Below are 18,449 nucleotides of genomic sequence, written 5' to 3' on the forward strand. Positions count from 1 at the left end.
AGAAAAAGGGGGCATTCCGCTGTCTGCTTCCAGGTCCTTGAAACCCACTTCAGTATCAAGAAAAAGCTGAGGTAGGTGGCAGGTGTGTGAAGTTAATTCTAGCCTTTACTCCAACCATACACCTAATAAAAATTTGAAGAACCCTCTGATGATGAATGTGCAAAAAAACAAATCCTGAACTATGTACTTGTGGGTTCAGGCTGGTTTTAGGTTGGCTGTTGAGTGAAATTTGCAATTTCAGCCCAACCCAAAAGACTTGCAAAGTTGAGCTTAACTAGGACTGCACAGGCAGGGAGTGGGAGCAAGCAGCAGAGATGCCCACATCAGTGGAGGCCTATGCCTTACATCCAAATTCCCACATGATTAGTTTGTTGATCTGGGCTGAAAACTGTATATTTTGAATTTCTCACCCTGTAGCTGCTTTGATGTTCACACCCACCCAATTTGCTTCACAGACAATGAAGGCCTGCTTCTTGTTATTGTTTTGTTGCTATCTGATATTCACCAGGAAATCTTTGGGGGCACTCCCCAGGGAGTACCATGGCTGAATTTGGTGTTAGTTTTTGTCTGAATTAGGGTGCAAGTCCTTACAACATGATGCTGAATTGTTTCATTACTGGGCAAAAACTATAGTCCAATCTAATTTGGAGTTATATGTAACTATTCAATGTAAACTATCATCCAAATTTGTTCAATTCATGTCAAAGTCAATTTCATGTCAATTCTAACTAAGTTCTACATTTCCAAATCAGTTAACTCTTGCATCCCCATATTTTTTTTTACATTGGGGCAAACTGCATTCATCAAATAGAAACCACACCTGCAAAGCAAGTGCCTAGATTTGGATAGAGTAAATATTGGAAATGCAAACATTTTTAGTATTTGAACAAGAGAAGGAGAAGTTCATGTTGGCTGGGTACATGAGGGTGAAACATTTCAGAAATCACTCAGATGGAAATACCCCTCTGGTCTGAAAATTGTGTGATGGATGTGTGATTTTTCACCCAATTTTAACCAATTGCAATAGGTTGGAAAATCACACACTTTTCAGACCAGATGGGAATTTCTTCCAATTAAATGAGGGTGAAACAGTTTTGAAACAATTCAGTTGGAAATACCCCTCTGTCAAGTGTGTGATTTTTCACCCTATTGTATGCAATTACATGAGGGTGAAACTTGAAAAAAAACAGCTGTACATGCCTTGATGGAATATAAACTGTGTAATTTCTCAACAAATTGTTGTCAAGTGCAATAGGGACCATGGTGATCACACACCAGTCACATTCTGTTGAGGCCACAGCGCCAAGTATAACATGAGGGTGAAATGGTTTCAACACCATGCAGCTTGACATAACCCTCTGGTACAAGCAGTGTGTGATTGGTGCTTTACACTTTAGTTAAAAATTGGTTACAGCCACTTTGTGTTAGAGCATCTCCAGCGGGGCCTGTAAAATGTGGCTGTAACGGCACTTTACAGACCCACATGGGGCTCTAGTGAAGGTGGAGCAGTAGAAATCTTGTCCGGGGATCCAGACCTGGTGTGTACGGGTTCATCAACATCGAACACCCAGAATCAATGTTTACATCCTTCCCTGGTGAAAGACTAGATGAGACCAAGAGAGAGGCAACTAAATTACTGGTTTTCACTTTGAATTTGGATCCAGAGCAGTCATACTTTTTGTCCTTGTCATACTTGTGCAAGGACTGGCCAAGAGTTGAGGCTAATTTCCTCCTGGCTTTGACGTGAGGTTTGGGAATTTGGCCCTATTTCTTCTTCTCTGAGCGTGATTTCTGGTTCTCTTTGAGCTCAAAGAGAAAGAGGCAAGTTTTTTTGCAATTATTAAGGTCATGACCGTCAACATTGCAGAATTAGCAGTGGCAAGTTTCTTTTGATTTTTTTTCTCCCAACCAATGATGGGTGGGACCTTTCCCTTTTGCCTTGGCAGTTCAAGCTGTTGCGGGGGGAATGGCAGAGTGTGTTTTTTGTCAGAGAGATTCAGCCTTGAGAAACAGTACAATCATTTTGGCTGAGACTTCCAAACCGTTCATGAGGGACAAGACACAGCTGATCCAATTTCTGGGGAGAGATTTGAGAGGAGAATCTGCGTGAATGTTGTCTGTTGTTAGGGGATCTTCCGGTAGGACCAGTGCATCAAGCTTCTCTACCAAGGTTGCAAGCTTTTCTATGAAGGTGTCAATATCATCATCCTCCATTTTCACATTAACAACTTCCTGGAGCCAGTACATTTGGCCACCAATTGTGAGTGTTGAGGTGAAGTTTGAGTAAGTACACTCAGTCCAAGTATTTTGATTCGGGATCAGGTGCAGTGAGAGGGATGATGCAAATATGATTGAGTTTACAAACAGTCATTAGATTGACTGCGGGAGTGTTTGCAATGGTTTCTGCCATTTTTGCAATGATTGATCCTTCAAAAAATGTAGTCAACGTTTTCACTAGTGTATAGTTGAAAACACCAAAAGACCTATATTTCAAAGTGCCAGTAGCTGCAAGCTAGCGTGGGGTCATAACCTGATGAGCAAGAGAGTGTTGAGAGCTGAGAACATCAGGCACTGTATGGGGGGGTGTTTGATGGTTGGATTTCATATCAGACTAAGAGAAAAAGGAAATGAAAGACAACAGGAGAAAGAAGAAAATAAAGAAAAGTGATAACCTACCTGAGAACATCAGGCACGTTACAGGGCAGTGTTTGATGGTCATCGAAGGATGGTGAAAGTTTCCTTCCACGCCTGCTGCCTCAGGTAGTCTACTTACAAAGTGTGACATGTGTGACATGGGTGACATGGCTGAAGCACAAAAGAATGGAAACAAAACTTGAGTTCCATAGCTCAACAATAGGAAATGTTGATGGAGGAAGGTAAGGAATGATTATTTGAGAAAAATAAATGTATTTTCCAGGGATGGAGAAAGAGGGGCAGCAAGGTAAGGAGCACTGACAAAGATCTCTTTGTAGTCTTGTGGTTCACAGCCGTGAAGGGACTGTTCCTGGGTGGAGTTAGAGGTTTTAGCCTGTTGGATCTTGGTTGGCATTTGATTTGGGCTCTGTTTTGGTCACACAACCAAAGCAAACATTCCTTGTCAAGACTTAGAGGTTTAGGCAGTTTGATCCGTTTGGAGCTCAAAAATGGGATGATTTAAACTTGCACTCTGTTTTGGGCATGGCACCAAAGCAACAGATCCATGTTGAGACTTAGAGGTTTGGGCTGTTGGATCTTGGTTGGATCTTAGCAATGGATGATTCAAATTTGTTGTTGTGTTGCAGCACCAAAGCGGCCATTCCTTGGCAAGACTTAGCTTCCAGAAGGGGTCCTGGGGCCTGTGACAATGCACCAATTGGGTTTGCATCTTTTCCTGGCTCTTGAGAAGGGGTTGCAGATGTTTAAGCTATTTGGCTACCCCACCACTCAGGTGGTTTGTTGGGATGCAAATTTCACACTGGAGGACTTCCCTTTGGTTTACAAGGCTGTAAAGTCAGATCTGGCACTTTTGAAGCCAGATCTGCATCACCTTATAGTTTTAGCTTTAGAAGCTTTTCTGCAGGCTTGAGATCCCAGAATACCTGCCAGATTTACAACCCCAGGTATTCCAGCAACTCAGCCTCATCCCCCATTGAATTAACCCAGTCATTGAGAGTACACATCTCCCTTGATGGCTGGTACATACCAGTCATTGAGAGTACACAACCTTCTTGATGGCCAGTACAGACCTTTCATTGAGAGTGTACATCTGTACCGGCCATTGAGAGGGCTGTGTCCTCTTGATGAACTGTCTGTACCAGCCATCAAGAGCTGTTTCCTATTGATGACCGGCCTTTACCAGCCATTGAGAGGAAACATCCATCTTGATGACCTGTCTGTACTGGGAATCAAGAGGGTAGGCCATAAAGAGTTTTGAGTCCTCTCAATGACCATTTTTGTGTCCTCTTGATGGCCTACCCCCTTGATGCCTGGTACAGACCAGTCATCAAGATTGATGTGTCCTCTTGATGGCTGGTACAGAAGGCACATCTGCACCAGTCATTGAGAGGGTTGCGTACTCTCAATGGCCGGTCTGTACCGGGCATCAAAAGGGTTGAGTCCTCTTGATGACTGGTCTGTACCAGTCATCAAGAGGGATGTGTCCTCTTGTAGTTTGATCTAGCTGCTAAAAAGTGCATGTAAAACCGGAGTGTAAAAATCTGGCTTTACAAGTGCCAGATCTGACTTCACAAGGCCTTGTAAATCAAAGGGAAGGCCTCCAGTGTATTGGTCTCTTCATGTACACACAGGAGCGATTGGGAGAAATCTCACTGTTCCAAGAACAACAGCTCAAGTCCATTGTTCACAGAACCCGGGGGATGTTTGAGGGGTGTGAGGGTCCCAAGGCTGTTGAGACAACCCCCTCTCAATCCACATTTTCTTGCAATGTTGGGCCAATTGTTCCAAGGACATACCCTTGCCCAACGGTCCCAGAACAATGGCAAATAGGACAAATGTCCCATGAACATTCTATACATGGTTTTCAAACTGCTCACAGAATGTTCAACTGGAATTGTTGAGGCAAGGTTGGGCCTCAAGATGCCTGTTTGCCCAATGACGTGCCAGAGGGTCAGAAGATTATCAGGGGAACGTTGGCTGTGATGTCATACCAATGTTCCCAGTGGATAACTTTACACACATCCAAAAACGTTCTGGATGTGAATTGTGAGCCTCTGAAGCCTCAGAGCAAAATTGGGAGGAAGTTTTTTTTCTGCGAAAAAAACAGATGCACCCTTTGGAGATCAGTGAGATGTTTATACTTGTGTTGAGGTCCAATTGCAACAGATGGTGGTGCAGTGGTCATGATCACCCCTTCTCTTCAGCTTGCATGAGGCAGCTGAAGGAACAGGTCTGTTGTTCAAGACCAATGGTGGGCATGTTCTTTTTGGAGCATTGCGCGTTGGTGCTGGCTGAAGCTCTCAACATTCCAAGAGCAATCAGCCAACATCCTTCCACCGGCCAACATGCAAGTGGCTGGTTGGGGCTAGCTTAAATAAGCCTCTCAAATGGAGGGTTTGGGGGACACCGCCCGGAGGGCTCTCCGCAGGAGAGGCTTGCACCTAATGTCTGAAGTCTGGCAGGGAAAGGAAGGATATTCAACGCCAAAACCACTAAATAATTATTTAAAAGTCAGCAAAATATGTACAAAAAAACCAAATAGACAGTTTCATTGGCAATGCTGATGCGCACCCTCACCCAAAAGTTGGAGCAAAAAGCTCCAAAACTGATTGAAGGAATCCGTTTTGAAGGTCAAAGGAATCCTGAAGGATATTAGGGGGGTTCACAATACAATAAAAATAAAACTTTAGAGCCAATTTTAAGGCCTTTACAGACATTTTTTTAAAAAATGAAGAACACCCTCTGATTGCCAGGGGACACCTAATCCTTTACATCCTGCCATATTTTTAAAAAGTTGTTGATAAAGGCCTTAAAATTGACTCTAAAGTTTCATTTTTATCCTATTGTGAACCCCCCTATTACATTGCTCTGAAGATCCATTTTTGGATTTTCTGATAATATATGCAATTGAGTTTCCTATCTGCAACAAAAAGCAACACTACATGTGTCGGATCTGCGGGTTTGCGGATCCAGGATCCACCAGGCATGATGGTTGCACATCCTTAGTTTACATTTCTTCATGTTTCTTTTTTTTTGAAACATTAGTACAGTGCAAATGGTTTGGATTGAGGAGATGAGACTGGTGCCAAATGAAATCTGAGGTCCAGAAGTATCTTTTGGCTCTGGGGCAGGTCCACAGGACCTGAGGGGGAGGCTGGCTGAGGCTTAATATTTTCCCTCCAGCCATTTGTGATTTCTTTCCCAGCCAAAATTTTGACATTACGCGCAAGTCCCTCCCTGCGGGAGGGGGTGCTTCGCAGCCAGCCACAGCAAGCCTCTCACCAGGGGGGACTTGTGTTAAGTTAGGGTTGGGGAATGTTCCTCAACCCTTTCATGGAAGTGTTCCCAAAACGGTAGTAGAACCCTAACCTCAGATACCAATTGGCGTATTGATTGTCTTGACTGCGTGAGAACCTTGCTCGCTAGGCAGGAGCGAATAGTTCACCAAACAGTCCCACCCCCCATTCTCAGGACGTTGAGATGGGCTGTGGCGTAGATTCAAGTTCTACACTGCCAGGGGGTTTGTATTGGTGACAACCCCTTGGGATAAGGTTGACTGGGGGTAACCAATGTAAGATTGGCCTCCCAGACTTATATTGGCGGGGCCTACCAATACATTTTCCCTTTGTTTTAATGTATCGGTGGGCCCCGCCGATATAAGATCGGTCTCCCCGACCGACATTATATCAGTTGCCCCCGGTTGACCTCACCGCGGGGGCTTGCAACCGATGCAACCCCTTTCACAGTGCCACATGGTTTTGGCGGGTTTACGGTTTTGGTGGGTTTACGGAGTTTCAAGGTGGATAGTTTGCAGCAAATTATTAATGGTAGCAGTATCCCGTGCGGGATATCCGGTAGACAATCCGGGATATCTGGTAAAGGACTGTGGAGGCTAGTGAAGCACACCAGATATCTGAGATCCGAGGTTCTCAAGCCTGCGGATATGGACGGATACCTTAACATCCGCGGATATTTCTGGACCGTCACCGAAAAGTCCATGGGGACCGCCCAGCCAGCCTACGAGGTGAGGCGGTAGAAACGGACACGTGCCTCAGCTCGGGGGAGGGCGCATAAAGGGCAGCAAGGGAGGTCTGGTGCCGGCTCTCCCTGGGAATCCCTCCCCCAGACTGCTCCGTCCTCTCCCTTTCGTCCCTTCTCAGAGGTCATCCCAGCGCTCCCTCCCAGTTCCTCCTAATTTCCGGAAATATCACTCGGCTCCCCTCTGCCCGTTCCGGATAAGCATGTCCATTACATCAATCACTCCCCAGATGTGGCGGCTCCGGCACCAGATTATCAATCGAACACCAACAGTTCTCACAAGCTCGATCACCAACAGCTTAAGATTATCCAAGATCGGCAGACCAGCAGTACTCTGCCCAGACTCGAATACCAATCGTTTTCTTCAATGGAATCACAACTTCGACATCCTGAAGGGCCACCCAAGACTTCAATCAGGCCGACCGGTCTCAATCCCGAGGCAATCCCAATCGTTCAAAACATCAGGGATGAAATACACGAGCTCGCTCGGAATCTTACTAGCAATAGCCGGCTACCAACTGACGAAACCGGCGATCCAACTCGAGTCAGAACTGTCTCCCGGCCCGATGATCGAGTATCATCAGCAACAGCCAACCGAGCCCGAGATAGAAAGCCTCTTGAGCGTCCGCAAACTTTCCTTCGGCACACTCACTGGCATCTGTGCAGGCGTGTTCGTCAAGAAAGGGCTCAACTTCTTGGCGTTTATCTTCGGTGGCGGATTCGTACTGCTCCAAGTGCGCTTTTCTTCTTTTGTTTTTTGAATCGATTCTCAGTCAAACAACAGTTCACTCCGACAACTGACTGGCCAAAAAAATTAAAATGAATAAATGAAATAGTATTTACATTCAAGCTCATTGATCAAAATCGATTGGAAGACGTGGGCCCACCGATACGAGTCTAGATTCTGGTCGAACAAGGACAATTCTCGATTAGGAGGACCTCCAGCTAAGCCAATCCTCGCCAGGTTTCTCCACTTCTTGACCAGCGATTTCCAGTACAGAAGCACTTTCACCGTCGGGTTCTTCCTTGGTCTTAGAATCGGGTGATAATCCAACCGCAACCCGTAAAAAAATTTGAACAACGAAGATTGTTATTATTTCTCTTATCAGTTATCCAAAGTGTAATTGTTGTATTTGCAAGAAAGCTTGGACTGGCTCCTTTTTGAAAATTTGGCTGCCCCCAAATTCATGGACATGTGCATTCGAACATTTAGTATTTTCCCCCTTTCTGCCATCTGACATCAGCTGATTCATGCCATGTATGAAGGCACGGAATCTGCACGATCCAGTCCGGCGGTGGGTCAGCTCTCACGTGTCGGTCCCGGGTCTCCTATCTCGGTGAGGAAAGAGAGAGGATCCCGGGCCAGTGAGAACCGGAACTGTAGGTGCGCGTCGGTGACAGTTAAAGTTGGTACCTGTCACCAACTAGGTTAGACTCTATGTACATAAGAGGGAAGTACATAGAAGATAAAGCCTAGTTTTCACATAAGTGCATACCCAACTCTAACACCATGAAACACTCCGGCAGGCATCATAATTTCAAATCAACATGATTGGTGTCTGGCATCTGTCATTGCCTTTTGCTGTGGGGGTAGCCCATCTTCGGTCATATCAAACTGATCAATCATTCTGGCCGCACAAAATCCTTGATCCATCCCACCAGCGGTGGGTAGTTACATTACAGATAACGGTAATGTAATGGTAATGTAACAGTTTTTAAGCCGTTATTGTTACAGTTACTCGTAACGGTGGTGCGCTATGTTATTGCGCCACTGCTTGCACCATTTTTTTCTGTTTGTTACATCATCCAGGCCCACGGCGCACCAGATAACAAGCTGATTTCAGCGCCAAAACGGCCCTTGAGGGCTTGTTATTGCATTATCCCACTTTCTTAAATCCACACAATGCTAGACCTCTGGATCTAAGTTTTGGGGTGTTTTTTTCTCACAAAATGGCACAAACAGCCCACAAATCTCACAATACATGTTGAAATCCCCAAAGGCCCGAAAGCCCTATGGATGACCCTCCAGCTGTGCGGCAGCAATGAGCAAAAGTGGGCCAATTGTTAGAGTAGTCCAGGAAGGCCCTAATCAAGTGATTAGTGGGCTCCCAGGGAGGGGGTAGGACAAAACCGGAGCCCCTGGGGGGAAAATCCGCTGCCAAACCCTCCCCCTTTTAAATAAGCACAGTCATGTTTGTTGCCCAACAATATCCTGACCGTTGCCCCACACCACCCGCCACGGGCTCGTCGCCATCTGCCACAGACTTGTCGCCATCCGCCACAAGCTTGTCGCCATCCGCCACAAGCCTGTTGCCACCCGCCACGGGCTCGTTGCCATCTGCCACAGACTTGTTGCCATCCGCGACGAGCTCGTTGCCATGCGCCACGCTCTTGTTGCCATCCGCACTGTGGCGACTCAGCAATTACCGGAACTAACTCAGGTGTGTCACATTCACCGCCTGCCCTCTGCACCCCACACAAAGCACTGCTCCTCATCACTCCATGCCCCTATCCCCGCTATACAAACAGCTTCACCTCGGCTGTTATCCCCGTCCATTTCTTGGGCACGTGTCCAGAAAGCAAGGCTGGCGGCCAACCCAGACGTCTTGTCGGAGAAAGAAGCGGCTGTGTTGATGGGCTTGCAGTCCCCCGCTCATTGGCTCGCCGCCGCCGCCAAGAGCCCCAATGGGTCCCCGGGCAATCATAACCTCAACGATCTTCAGCTTGGCGCCGAGTAGAGGCCTTGACAAAGCACGCAGCGCCCGTCGCCCTCCAAAGTGGGCGCCAAGTCTTGTAAGTCTCTCTCTCTCTCTCTTGCTGGCAACGGTGGGCCGCTACGCTACACTACGCTACAGGGCCACTTAGCGTTAGCGTAGCGGCAAAAAGCGCCCACCCATTTTGAGTAGCGTTAGCGCGCTGTTAGCGCCGCTACGCTGCGCTACGTTTCAGCGGCGCTAACACCGCGCCAATTGTTTGTTAGTGTTCGCGCGCCGCTACAGCGCTTTTAGCGGAAAAAAAGGCCTTTTTTTCAGCTAAAAGCACTGTGGCGCACCGTAGCGCGCGCTCTTTTGCGCCCTGCGTGTGTAGCGTTAGCGCAATTGCGCGCATCTGCGCTAACGTTACGTTAACAGCTAAATTAGCTGCGCACCCTTTGCACGTAGCGTTAGCGCAGAAAGGCGCAATTCCGCTAACGCTACGCTAAAATTTAGCGGAATTCCGCTACACTACGCCACGCTAACGCTATGGTTAGCGTAGCTGGCCCACCATTGTTGCTGGTTATGTTAGGCCCACCTAACGTCGTGCTGGTGTGTGCAGCCAAAGAGCTCTCGGCATCCGACTGGGACCTGCTTGGCTGGATAAACAACAAGATCTGGGCCCGCACGTCGGCCCCCGCCTCGGACTTCTTGGGCTCCATCCGCAACGGCCACGCGCACGTCCGGCTCATTGAGGCCCTCACTATGGCCGACTCCGGCCTCTCCATCAGGGACTTCCTTGGCGCCTCCCATCTCACTCAGCTCGACCTCCATCGCCCTGCTGGCCCGGACACGCCAGGTGCCTCTGGTATACATTCCAAAACAAATTGTTGTGATGTGCTTCTTTTTCAGAAGGATGGTTAGATTTGAATTTCCACTGTTGTTTCCCTTGCTTCCTGGATAAGCAAAGGGTATATTTCCTACCCAATGTCAAAAACATATTGCACTTGCTCATAATGTCCTGAACAATTTATTGGTCTCAAGATAGCAAGCAAGGCTTGTTGAACTTCTTCTTCAGCCACAAACCTGCCAACCAATCAGAGGAAAAAAACCCAGTCCATGACATTGAGAGGTTAACTGTTAACAATAATCAAAATATAATGAATTGAATGTACATACAGAGTTTGAAAATTGAAACAACAAATCAGTTTTGATAATTCAATTGCCATTCTAAAGCACAGCTCACATGAGGATATTCTAAGTAGCATATCTCAACAGGATGGGATATTTTGAGAGAAGGGGCATATTATCCAGACCCTCTGCATCAGAAATAACCCATAGTAATACTGTAATACCACACGGAATCACCAATTGTAGTCAACAAGAGGACAGGAGCTTATTTTGGCACTTCATAGATGCTTAGTTTTCCTGTTTGCTTCATTCCTCAGCCCCATCATTCAAACCTTTGCTCACCACCAGTCTTCTGAAATTTCATGAAAGGGCCCACACAAATTGAGTGGGACACTTGCTGCCTCTGGGGGAAGGCGGGGCTGGGGGCTTGCCAGGGTAAATGGAGTGGGGGGGGGGGCTTACACCCTGCAGCAGCGTAGCCGCTTTGGCCTCTAGTCCAAGCAATAACGTAGCGTAACGGTGTTGGAAAAAGACCCGTTACGCTATCCATTTGCCACTTAAACAGCCCGTTACTCATAACATAACGGGGCGCGGTGGATAACGCAGGTAGTTATGTTACACAAATAGCCCGGATAACGCAATGTAACGTAACTACCCACCGTTGAATTCCCACTCATTCTGGTTGGCCATCCCAACCCTCCTCAATCCCACCAGGTTGTTGAATTATCTCCTGAATTCTCTGCCTCCAATGGATAACAGACAGAGACTCCCCAAGTTGTCAGAAATCTTGAGCTCTATAGCCCCACAAAGCCAACCATCACTGTACTTTTATGTAAAACCAGCTTCTGGAGTGAGTTTGGCCTCTCTTTCTTCTCTCTCATCCTTCCATCCAATTTAACTCATGTATTCCTTGCTGCAAAACCTTCTCAACTCAACTGTAGCCAACTGGAATAAAAGCAAGTTTTGCCTCTCTTTCTTCTCTCTCATCCTTCCATCTGATTCAAATAATATATTTCTTGCAGATCCTTCTCAACTCAACTATAGCACTGCAAGAAAAAGTCAAGCAGTTGACATGCAAGAACACAAGCCTTTGTCAAGGCTTATTGTTAACCAAGCTTTAATGCACAGTGACTGTGCAGAAAAAGCTTATGTTTGTTTGGGTGGAGCTAGAACAGCAGTTCCACAGCATTAACCCACAGGGCTGGACCCTGGCAACGGGGTCAACGGGTATACCCGCCTATCCAACCCGTTGGGTTGGGGGCTGGGAGTTTTTTTTTTTTTTTTTTTTCAAAAAATACCTGTTAGGTATTATCTGGTATAACATTTGGGCCGCTCCACTGATCTCATGGGTACCAACGGGTATTTTGTCTCAGGTACATAAGCCTGAGACTACTTTCAACATCCTTCTTTATTGTGATTTTTAAGGACAACAGTGCCATGGTCTTCCTTCCAAAAAGCATCTGGCCAGTTCTGACCAATGGGTTTGACAGCTCTAGGACATTCTGGAGCAAGGCGCACTTAACAAACAAGAATGCTAGATCTAAATTGGCAATAGATTTCTTTATTTTGTACTTGTGGTTTGGTCACAAGTGATCGGAGCATTACAGGCCTGTCTGGTTTTCTTTGAAACCACTGTACAGTGCAGCTTTTCATTCTCTGGTTTGTCAACAAAATATGCCCACACCCATGACTTGCGGGCAGGTTGAGGGGCAGCTGATTCCGTCTTTGGATCAATGTCTATCATTGAGTTGTGGGCTGGTTGTTTTGCTAGCTGGTTGTACATAATCTTCCACGTAGCCAACCCAGAAATGGGATTGAGAACCCGGGTACCCGCGGTTATACTCAACAAATTATGGTCAACCTGCGGGAACCCCCCAGGTAAAATACCTGCATCTACCCATTTACCCGGCCCATTACCCGCAGGCATTTTCACGGGAGCAAAATCCTTTGGGGTCCAGCCCTAGTAGCCCACAGTTCAACTGCTAGCAGTTGAGAAATTGTTTCTTGCCAACTGGAATAAAGATTGCCATGAATTTCAAATTTTGTATATCCAATAAAGCAAAAAAGAAGAACAAGCAAATATAGTTCCTACTTCCCTTTCCAAAAGACTTTATTTTGATGGTGGTGGTTGACTTGATGTTCAAAGAGTTTCAACATCTAGTGGTGGCCACGTGTGACCTGTCTGTTGTGAATACAACTCATATTTTTATGAATGTGCTTCAGAAGAAAAAAGTAAAAGCTCTCCTTTCCAATACACAAAATTGATGAAATTGTGTATCATTGTGTGAGTGATCTGATCCTTGGTATCAACAATAAAATCTGTCTATGACTCTATTGGAAATAAGGATCACCAAGTGAACCCGGGTACCCGCGGCGGGTGCAGGTACCACCTGTTTTTTTTTTGCCCAAAACAGACACCCGCACCCGCACCTGGCACCCGCAGGTGGTTAACACAGGTTTTTATTTGTGGGTACCATGGGTAACATTTTGTTTTTTACCTTCAAAAACCTTGGAAGACAAGTATTAATAAAACAACAGTGTAGATAAAAGAGGTATCATTTTGTGCATGTAAAACAACCAATTAGAGGCAGAGTGTGCATATGTGAAATCTTTAGAAGATGTAAGTATCTGAAAAGAAAGTCCAGTTATAATTCAATTGATAGAATCAGCCGGTAGGGGATTTCACTTTATTAAGGAATTGGCTTTGATGAGGCCCTGGAGTTGGAAGATAAAAGTCTTGCAGTCAAGACCGTTCCAGCAGATTTTGTGCGTCGGATGAGAGGGTGAGGATTCCATGGTGGAGGACGGGCTTGAGGAGCTTGAAAAGCTGGGCACCTTAGAACTGAAAGTTTTCTGGAAACTTCGAAGAACAAGGCAAGCACTCTTGGGGTGACGGCTAGTCCTATGAGGGGTAATTTGCACACATTGGCACACAATTTCCAGCTGGAGTCCAGCCGCAGCTTGGGCAGGATCTGGTTGATCTGGTCCTGCCTTTGGGTACCTTTTTTCAGACTGGCCACGGTGTCAGAATTTTCAATCTGTTTGATGGTGGCAAATAGGCCAGCCATCCGGTTGTTGTACTACACTCAACTCAACGGCTGGTAGCTGGGCTGTTTCTTGTAGTCCATCTTTGAATGCCTTTTGCTTGGTAAGAGCATCTGCATCGGTTGCGGATTAAGGGAGGATTAGCGTAACTAATCCTCCTCGGCAACCGCATTGGGTCCGATTTAATCGGACTAAACTCCTCCCGGGAGTACAATTTGGAGTAAGTGGGAGTAAAGTTACTCCTCGCTAATCCTGGGAGTAAGCGCTGCATGCAGACACTCCTCCCCACCCAAAAGTATGCACCAAACACAGCTTACATAAGCTGTAGGTGCATACCACATACTTACACAGCTTTTTATCCCGCACCGATGCGGCTGCCGGCCGGGATTAGCGCTAATCCGGGAGTAAGCAGATCTGTTACTCCTCGAGTTACACCCGCACCAATGCGGATGCTCTAACAAGTGATAGGCCACCAGAAGGTAGCACTTCTTCACTAGGTGGCCCGTTAGGGATGCCCCCCCCTCTGGATAGCCAATCATCAGCAGTCCAAATACTAGCCTGGCTGATGGATACACCGTTCTCATGTTGTCACTTCCATCTCCGCTTGTCTGATCACAGCTTTTGTTAGATTGTAACACACCGCTCTCAAGAAGATACGGTAGGCAAGATGGTGATGTTGAATTCTTGAATGGTGGGGTACCATTTCTTGTAATTGTCTTGAACCGTCTTGATGCTTGAGGCTTGGCACTGAGAGGTTGATTTCTTCTGACTTGCCTGCAGTCTCTGGATATCAGTGCTACAGCACATTTATCACCTAGGTGGCGGGTGTTACCAACAGGTACCCGGGTACCTGGTGTTTTTTGCCAAATTTCAACACCCGCACCCACACCTGGCACCGCGGGCGGGTTACGGGTATCACTTGGCAATCCTTATTGGAAAGGTTTTGGCGTTGCTGGTATACATGGCAGAATTTGACTTAAAGCACAGAGCTGGCAGACCAAGGCTCATGATTTTCAGAGTTCCAACTCTGCCTCTGCCAAGATATTCAATGTTCCAAATCCGCCTGTGCCTCCATTGGTTCAGGTTTACATTTCATTACTCTCACTTAGCTATGTTTCTTATTTTTCTCAAGCATCTTTTTGTGTTTCTGTTTCTGCTCTTTCTCTCTTTGTTCCTCCTGCAGATTTTTGCCATGTTGAGATGATTGTTTGCATTTTTCCCTGGTTTTGGAGGGTTGCGCAGTTTTTGTTTGTGTCTGCATCTTGTTTTCTTAGTAGCAAACATGCATCAGGCACAAGCAGTTGCACACTGCTCCCCAGACCTTAGTTCAAGTTCTTCTTGAACTTTGAAAAGGGCCCCCATGTAATTTCATTCTGATCCAAGAGGAACCATCATCACATCTTTGAGTTCATTGATCCTGATCCTGATCATCCGAGCTCCACTACAATGTCAAAAACCTTACCAATGGCATTGTGGCAAAGAGACTCTCAAATCTCAAAGCATAAGCTGCTCCAAAAAATTAATAATATCAGATCAGTGAGGTAGAGAATCAGATACTGAGTTCAATACAAACATAATACCTTTTTTTCCGATTCAACAGAATTGTTGACCCTCTTAGCCATTATCAAAATTTTTCAGGATAGGTGCACTAGATTGAATTTGAGTGATGCTAAGGGAGAAAGGGAGTAAACATAAAAAGTTAATTGGATGTATTTTTGAAATTTCATTCATTAAAGCCAGAACTGCAGATAGATGGCAACTACTTGGCCAATCCAACCAAAAAAAAGGGAAAATTCTTCCAGAGTGAACCTCAGAAATTATAACTAATGAATCAACTGGCTACTGACAATAAATTTTGATATGGAAAGATTTTTGAAAGCTTCAATGGAATGGATGGAGGTTTGGTACAAAGAATCCACTTCTGGTTTAATCCAAACTGATGCTTAAGAACCAGTCCTAATCTAGTCATACCATTCAACAAGAAATTCTATGAAAATTTGGTTGTGATAGCACTCAGAAAGACTATTTTATGACTAAGGCAAAAAATCACAACAAGAAAAAAAACTTGCTCAACTCATGCAATTTCACTCAACTATCACCAGTTGACATGCAAGACTCTAGCATGACTTGTAAATCCACCCAAATGCGTGATTGTCTTTTTTTGCACTGCAACTGTGTGTAGAAAAACAAGAATTTCACAAAGGTATGTAGGAAATCTAAACAGTTTCTTCACATCAATACACCCCTTTATCCGGACCCCGAAATCCATGCTCTATCCAATTTTGTTTTTTTTTGTTCCAACCAATTCAATTAGCAGTAATCTAGTTATTGCGGCTCTTCCCGGAAGCACTTGAAACATTCATAAAAAACACAGATCAGTCCAAGATCGTTGGAAGTATTGAGGAAGATAATGAGTAGGAATACCCAACTTGTTCATGAAGATTCTTAGCACGTATGAGTAAGCCTCTTCTGGACTCAATAAATTGATCAAGAGGACAAATGAAAGGACTTTGCTCAAGCATTAAATGCTTATCACTAGTTTTACAGGGTGGAATCAATATCACATCATTCTGGAGAGAGTTCCAATTCAGGAGAAACACAATGGAAACATTGATGTGTTAATCAACTTGCTAATCAGCTCCATCAAGGTGAGGGGCTCACCAGCACAAACCTAACAAATTGTTTGTTTTGATGGCCACAAATCATCTTCTCGGTAGTTAATCGACTGGAAAATGGCATCCATTTACTGACATCCCAGATTTTATCGGATGGGGGCGGTCCTGTTCCCGGAAGTGGTTCATGGACTTGCAGCCCCAGGGCAGCGAGGATACCAATCATCCTTTTTTCGACATGATCAATCTCTTTATTGCTTGAATGCGATTGGGTAGTGAAGCGATTCATGAAAACACGCTGTTGAGAGACTTACTGGTTATCATGCGAAAAATCTACGTAACCACTCTGGTCCAAAGGAAAAGTAGTCGATGATTGATCAAGGGTTTGATTAACCTGGAATTTTTCATGCAGGTATGAGAGAGAGGGACGAGTGTTAGCATTCATTCAAAATTTATAACGAAACGATTGCCAGCGGGGTTTTTTTTTTTTGGTTGGCCAGACTTGCCTTAGACTCGTCGTGTTTCACCCACTTTCTATCACCAGTCAAGCGGGCAATGAGCTCAGCTACGTAGCCTATTCTGAAGTTTATCATTCAGGAGGCGAAGGCAAAATTCAGCCATCTTTATTCAAAGAAATTTAAAAAAGACTCATCTGGAAACCAAATCACGAACCCTTCAGCTTGGCCTAGTCGATTTCCTAGACCATGATCGTAATATCTATGTAGAACCTCCATATCTGTCAGTAGTTTCACAAAATTGATTGCTTGGCCGCTATTGTTGAACGGGTTTAAACACTTAACTTTTCCAAGTCATAATAGTAACCTGTTGGAAAAGACCGTTGAAAACAATCGAAGAAAAATAATTGTCCAATGTAGAAATTAAAAGATTGAAATTCCTTTTTTTGGGTTTTCTTAATTTGTGAGAATGAAAAATCACCATATCCGGCCCAATCAAGATTCTCGAAAATTCCACAAAATCTGCTAAGTTTCCTATCAGCTAGTGAATCAAATATGCAAAGCTGTAAATAGTCGATTTGTACGTAAGCTTTTAATCTGCCATGGATGAATATCGAAAAACCTAGAAAAATATCTGAACAGCCTACCTGCATAAGTGCCAAGGTATCTTGATTATTCAAGTGAGCGTCTGTGGCCAGCAAATTCAATCTCTCGGTGACTTGTTTCCCGAAGATTTCTAACCATTGATGTTTTTCATCACGGGATTCCCGATTCGGGCACGAATTGTTATCTAAAGCTGAAAGGTTACGCCATCAATACCAGACTTTTTCCTTGCATCAACAGCAGATGATCAGAAAAAGGGACCTACTATTGTTGCTCTTTGGATTGTACATGTTAAAAACAGAACGAAACAATGTAAGGCGAACCCACAATCAGGAAGACGAAATCTTTAATGGATAATTACCTGAGGGTCTTCAGAGATGACGAGAGGTTCAATATTGTTGATTTTTATTCCAAGCCAGGAAGCAAGTCCCGCAGTAAAATTCTTTGCGCTATCTACTACTCGTTGGGATGAGCTTGCTCGCATGAACGGCAGCTGTTCCGGATTCATTAGTTTCTGATAGCGCGATGCAAACTGTACCCCTGATTTGAAGCTTTCTAGGGCACCCAAAGGAAGTAATGAGTCTTGACTCAAGTGATACCTAGTCGTTGAAATTGAAAGAGGAGATGTATCAGTCAATACTACCTATTAGTGGAATTCGATCAACAAAACCTTAACTGATAGTTGGTGATGAAACTTAAAGATTCGTGCAGGTGGGTAGCATGTCGAATCTTTTGCAGAGCACGTTGAATTCTTTTGTTGACCTTAGCTGTCGGATAACGAGAGCCATGTCGCTGAAGTCGGTTAACTTGAACAATCCTGCAGCCTTGTGGTGGTGGCTCATATGCCCCAATCTGATGGAAGGGTGCACTAGGTACCAACCGAAAACATGTCAGTAGTTCCAAAGCGCTACGTTGTATGTCATGCCCGGGAAAACGGAGATAATTTCTACTCACATTGGACCAGCATGGCGAACGATCCATTTCGGGAGGGGTTGCCTACTCGCATCAGGTTCAGAAGCTAACAATGCCAGATGAATCTGGCCTTGCCCATCGGCTAAGACCGGAGAGATAACCGACACTAAGTTGAGTCAGTATGAGCGCTCTCTCTCTTCGAATTTGGTATATATATTCCAATATCCCATCCCCAGCTTACAGTGTGCGAATAACAGTAACAATACCGCCCCAAACGTCCAAATCATCGATGTCCAACTCTCCAT

The 18,449-nt window shown here is 45.2% G+C and overlaps 3 protein-coding genes across 3 annotated transcripts; 2 read left to right on the top strand and 1 right to left on the bottom strand.

Annotated features, from left to right (window-relative positions):
• Positions 1-6,896: 6,896 nt before the first annotated feature.
• Positions 6,897-7,739, top strand: PtA15_18A252 (uncharacterized protein; the record flags this gene model as incomplete). Its single annotated transcript, XM_053164773.1, has 2 exons — positions 6,897-7,427; positions 7,530-7,739. The coding sequence occupies 2 exons, from the start codon at positions 6,897-6,899 to the stop codon at positions 7,737-7,739; spliced, it is 741 nt and encodes a 246-aa protein (XP_053028749.1).
• Positions 7,740-9,971: 2,232 nt separating this feature from the next.
• PtA15_18A253 (uncharacterized protein) lies at positions 9,972-10,451 on the top strand (the record flags this gene model as incomplete). The annotated part of the gene is made up of 2 exons (XM_053164774.1): positions 9,972-10,245; positions 10,435-10,451. The coding sequence occupies 2 exons, from the start codon at positions 9,972-9,974 to the stop codon at positions 10,449-10,451; spliced, it is 291 nt and encodes a 96-aa protein (XP_053028750.1).
• A 5,436-nt stretch (positions 10,452-15,887) lies between these two features.
• PtA15_18A254 (uncharacterized protein) lies at positions 15,888-18,449 on the bottom strand (the record flags this gene model as incomplete). Its single annotated transcript, XM_053164775.1, has 14 exons — positions 15,888-15,911; positions 15,992-16,132; positions 16,224-16,401; positions 16,489-16,568; positions 16,681-16,753; positions 16,847-16,891; positions 16,975-16,996; positions 17,111-17,192; positions 17,277-17,425; positions 17,498-17,507; positions 17,594-17,831; positions 17,909-18,100; positions 18,187-18,286; positions 18,386-18,449. 14 exons carry the CDS (start codon positions 18,447-18,449, stop codon positions 15,888-15,890), a joined length of 1,398 nt encoding a protein of 465 aa, XP_053028751.1.

The sequence above is a fragment of the Puccinia triticina genome, chromosome 18A (assembly GCF_026914185.1).
Source record: "Puccinia triticina chromosome 18A, complete sequence".
Taxonomy (NCBI): Eukaryota; Fungi; Basidiomycota; class Pucciniomycetes; order Pucciniales; family Pucciniaceae; genus Puccinia; species Puccinia triticina.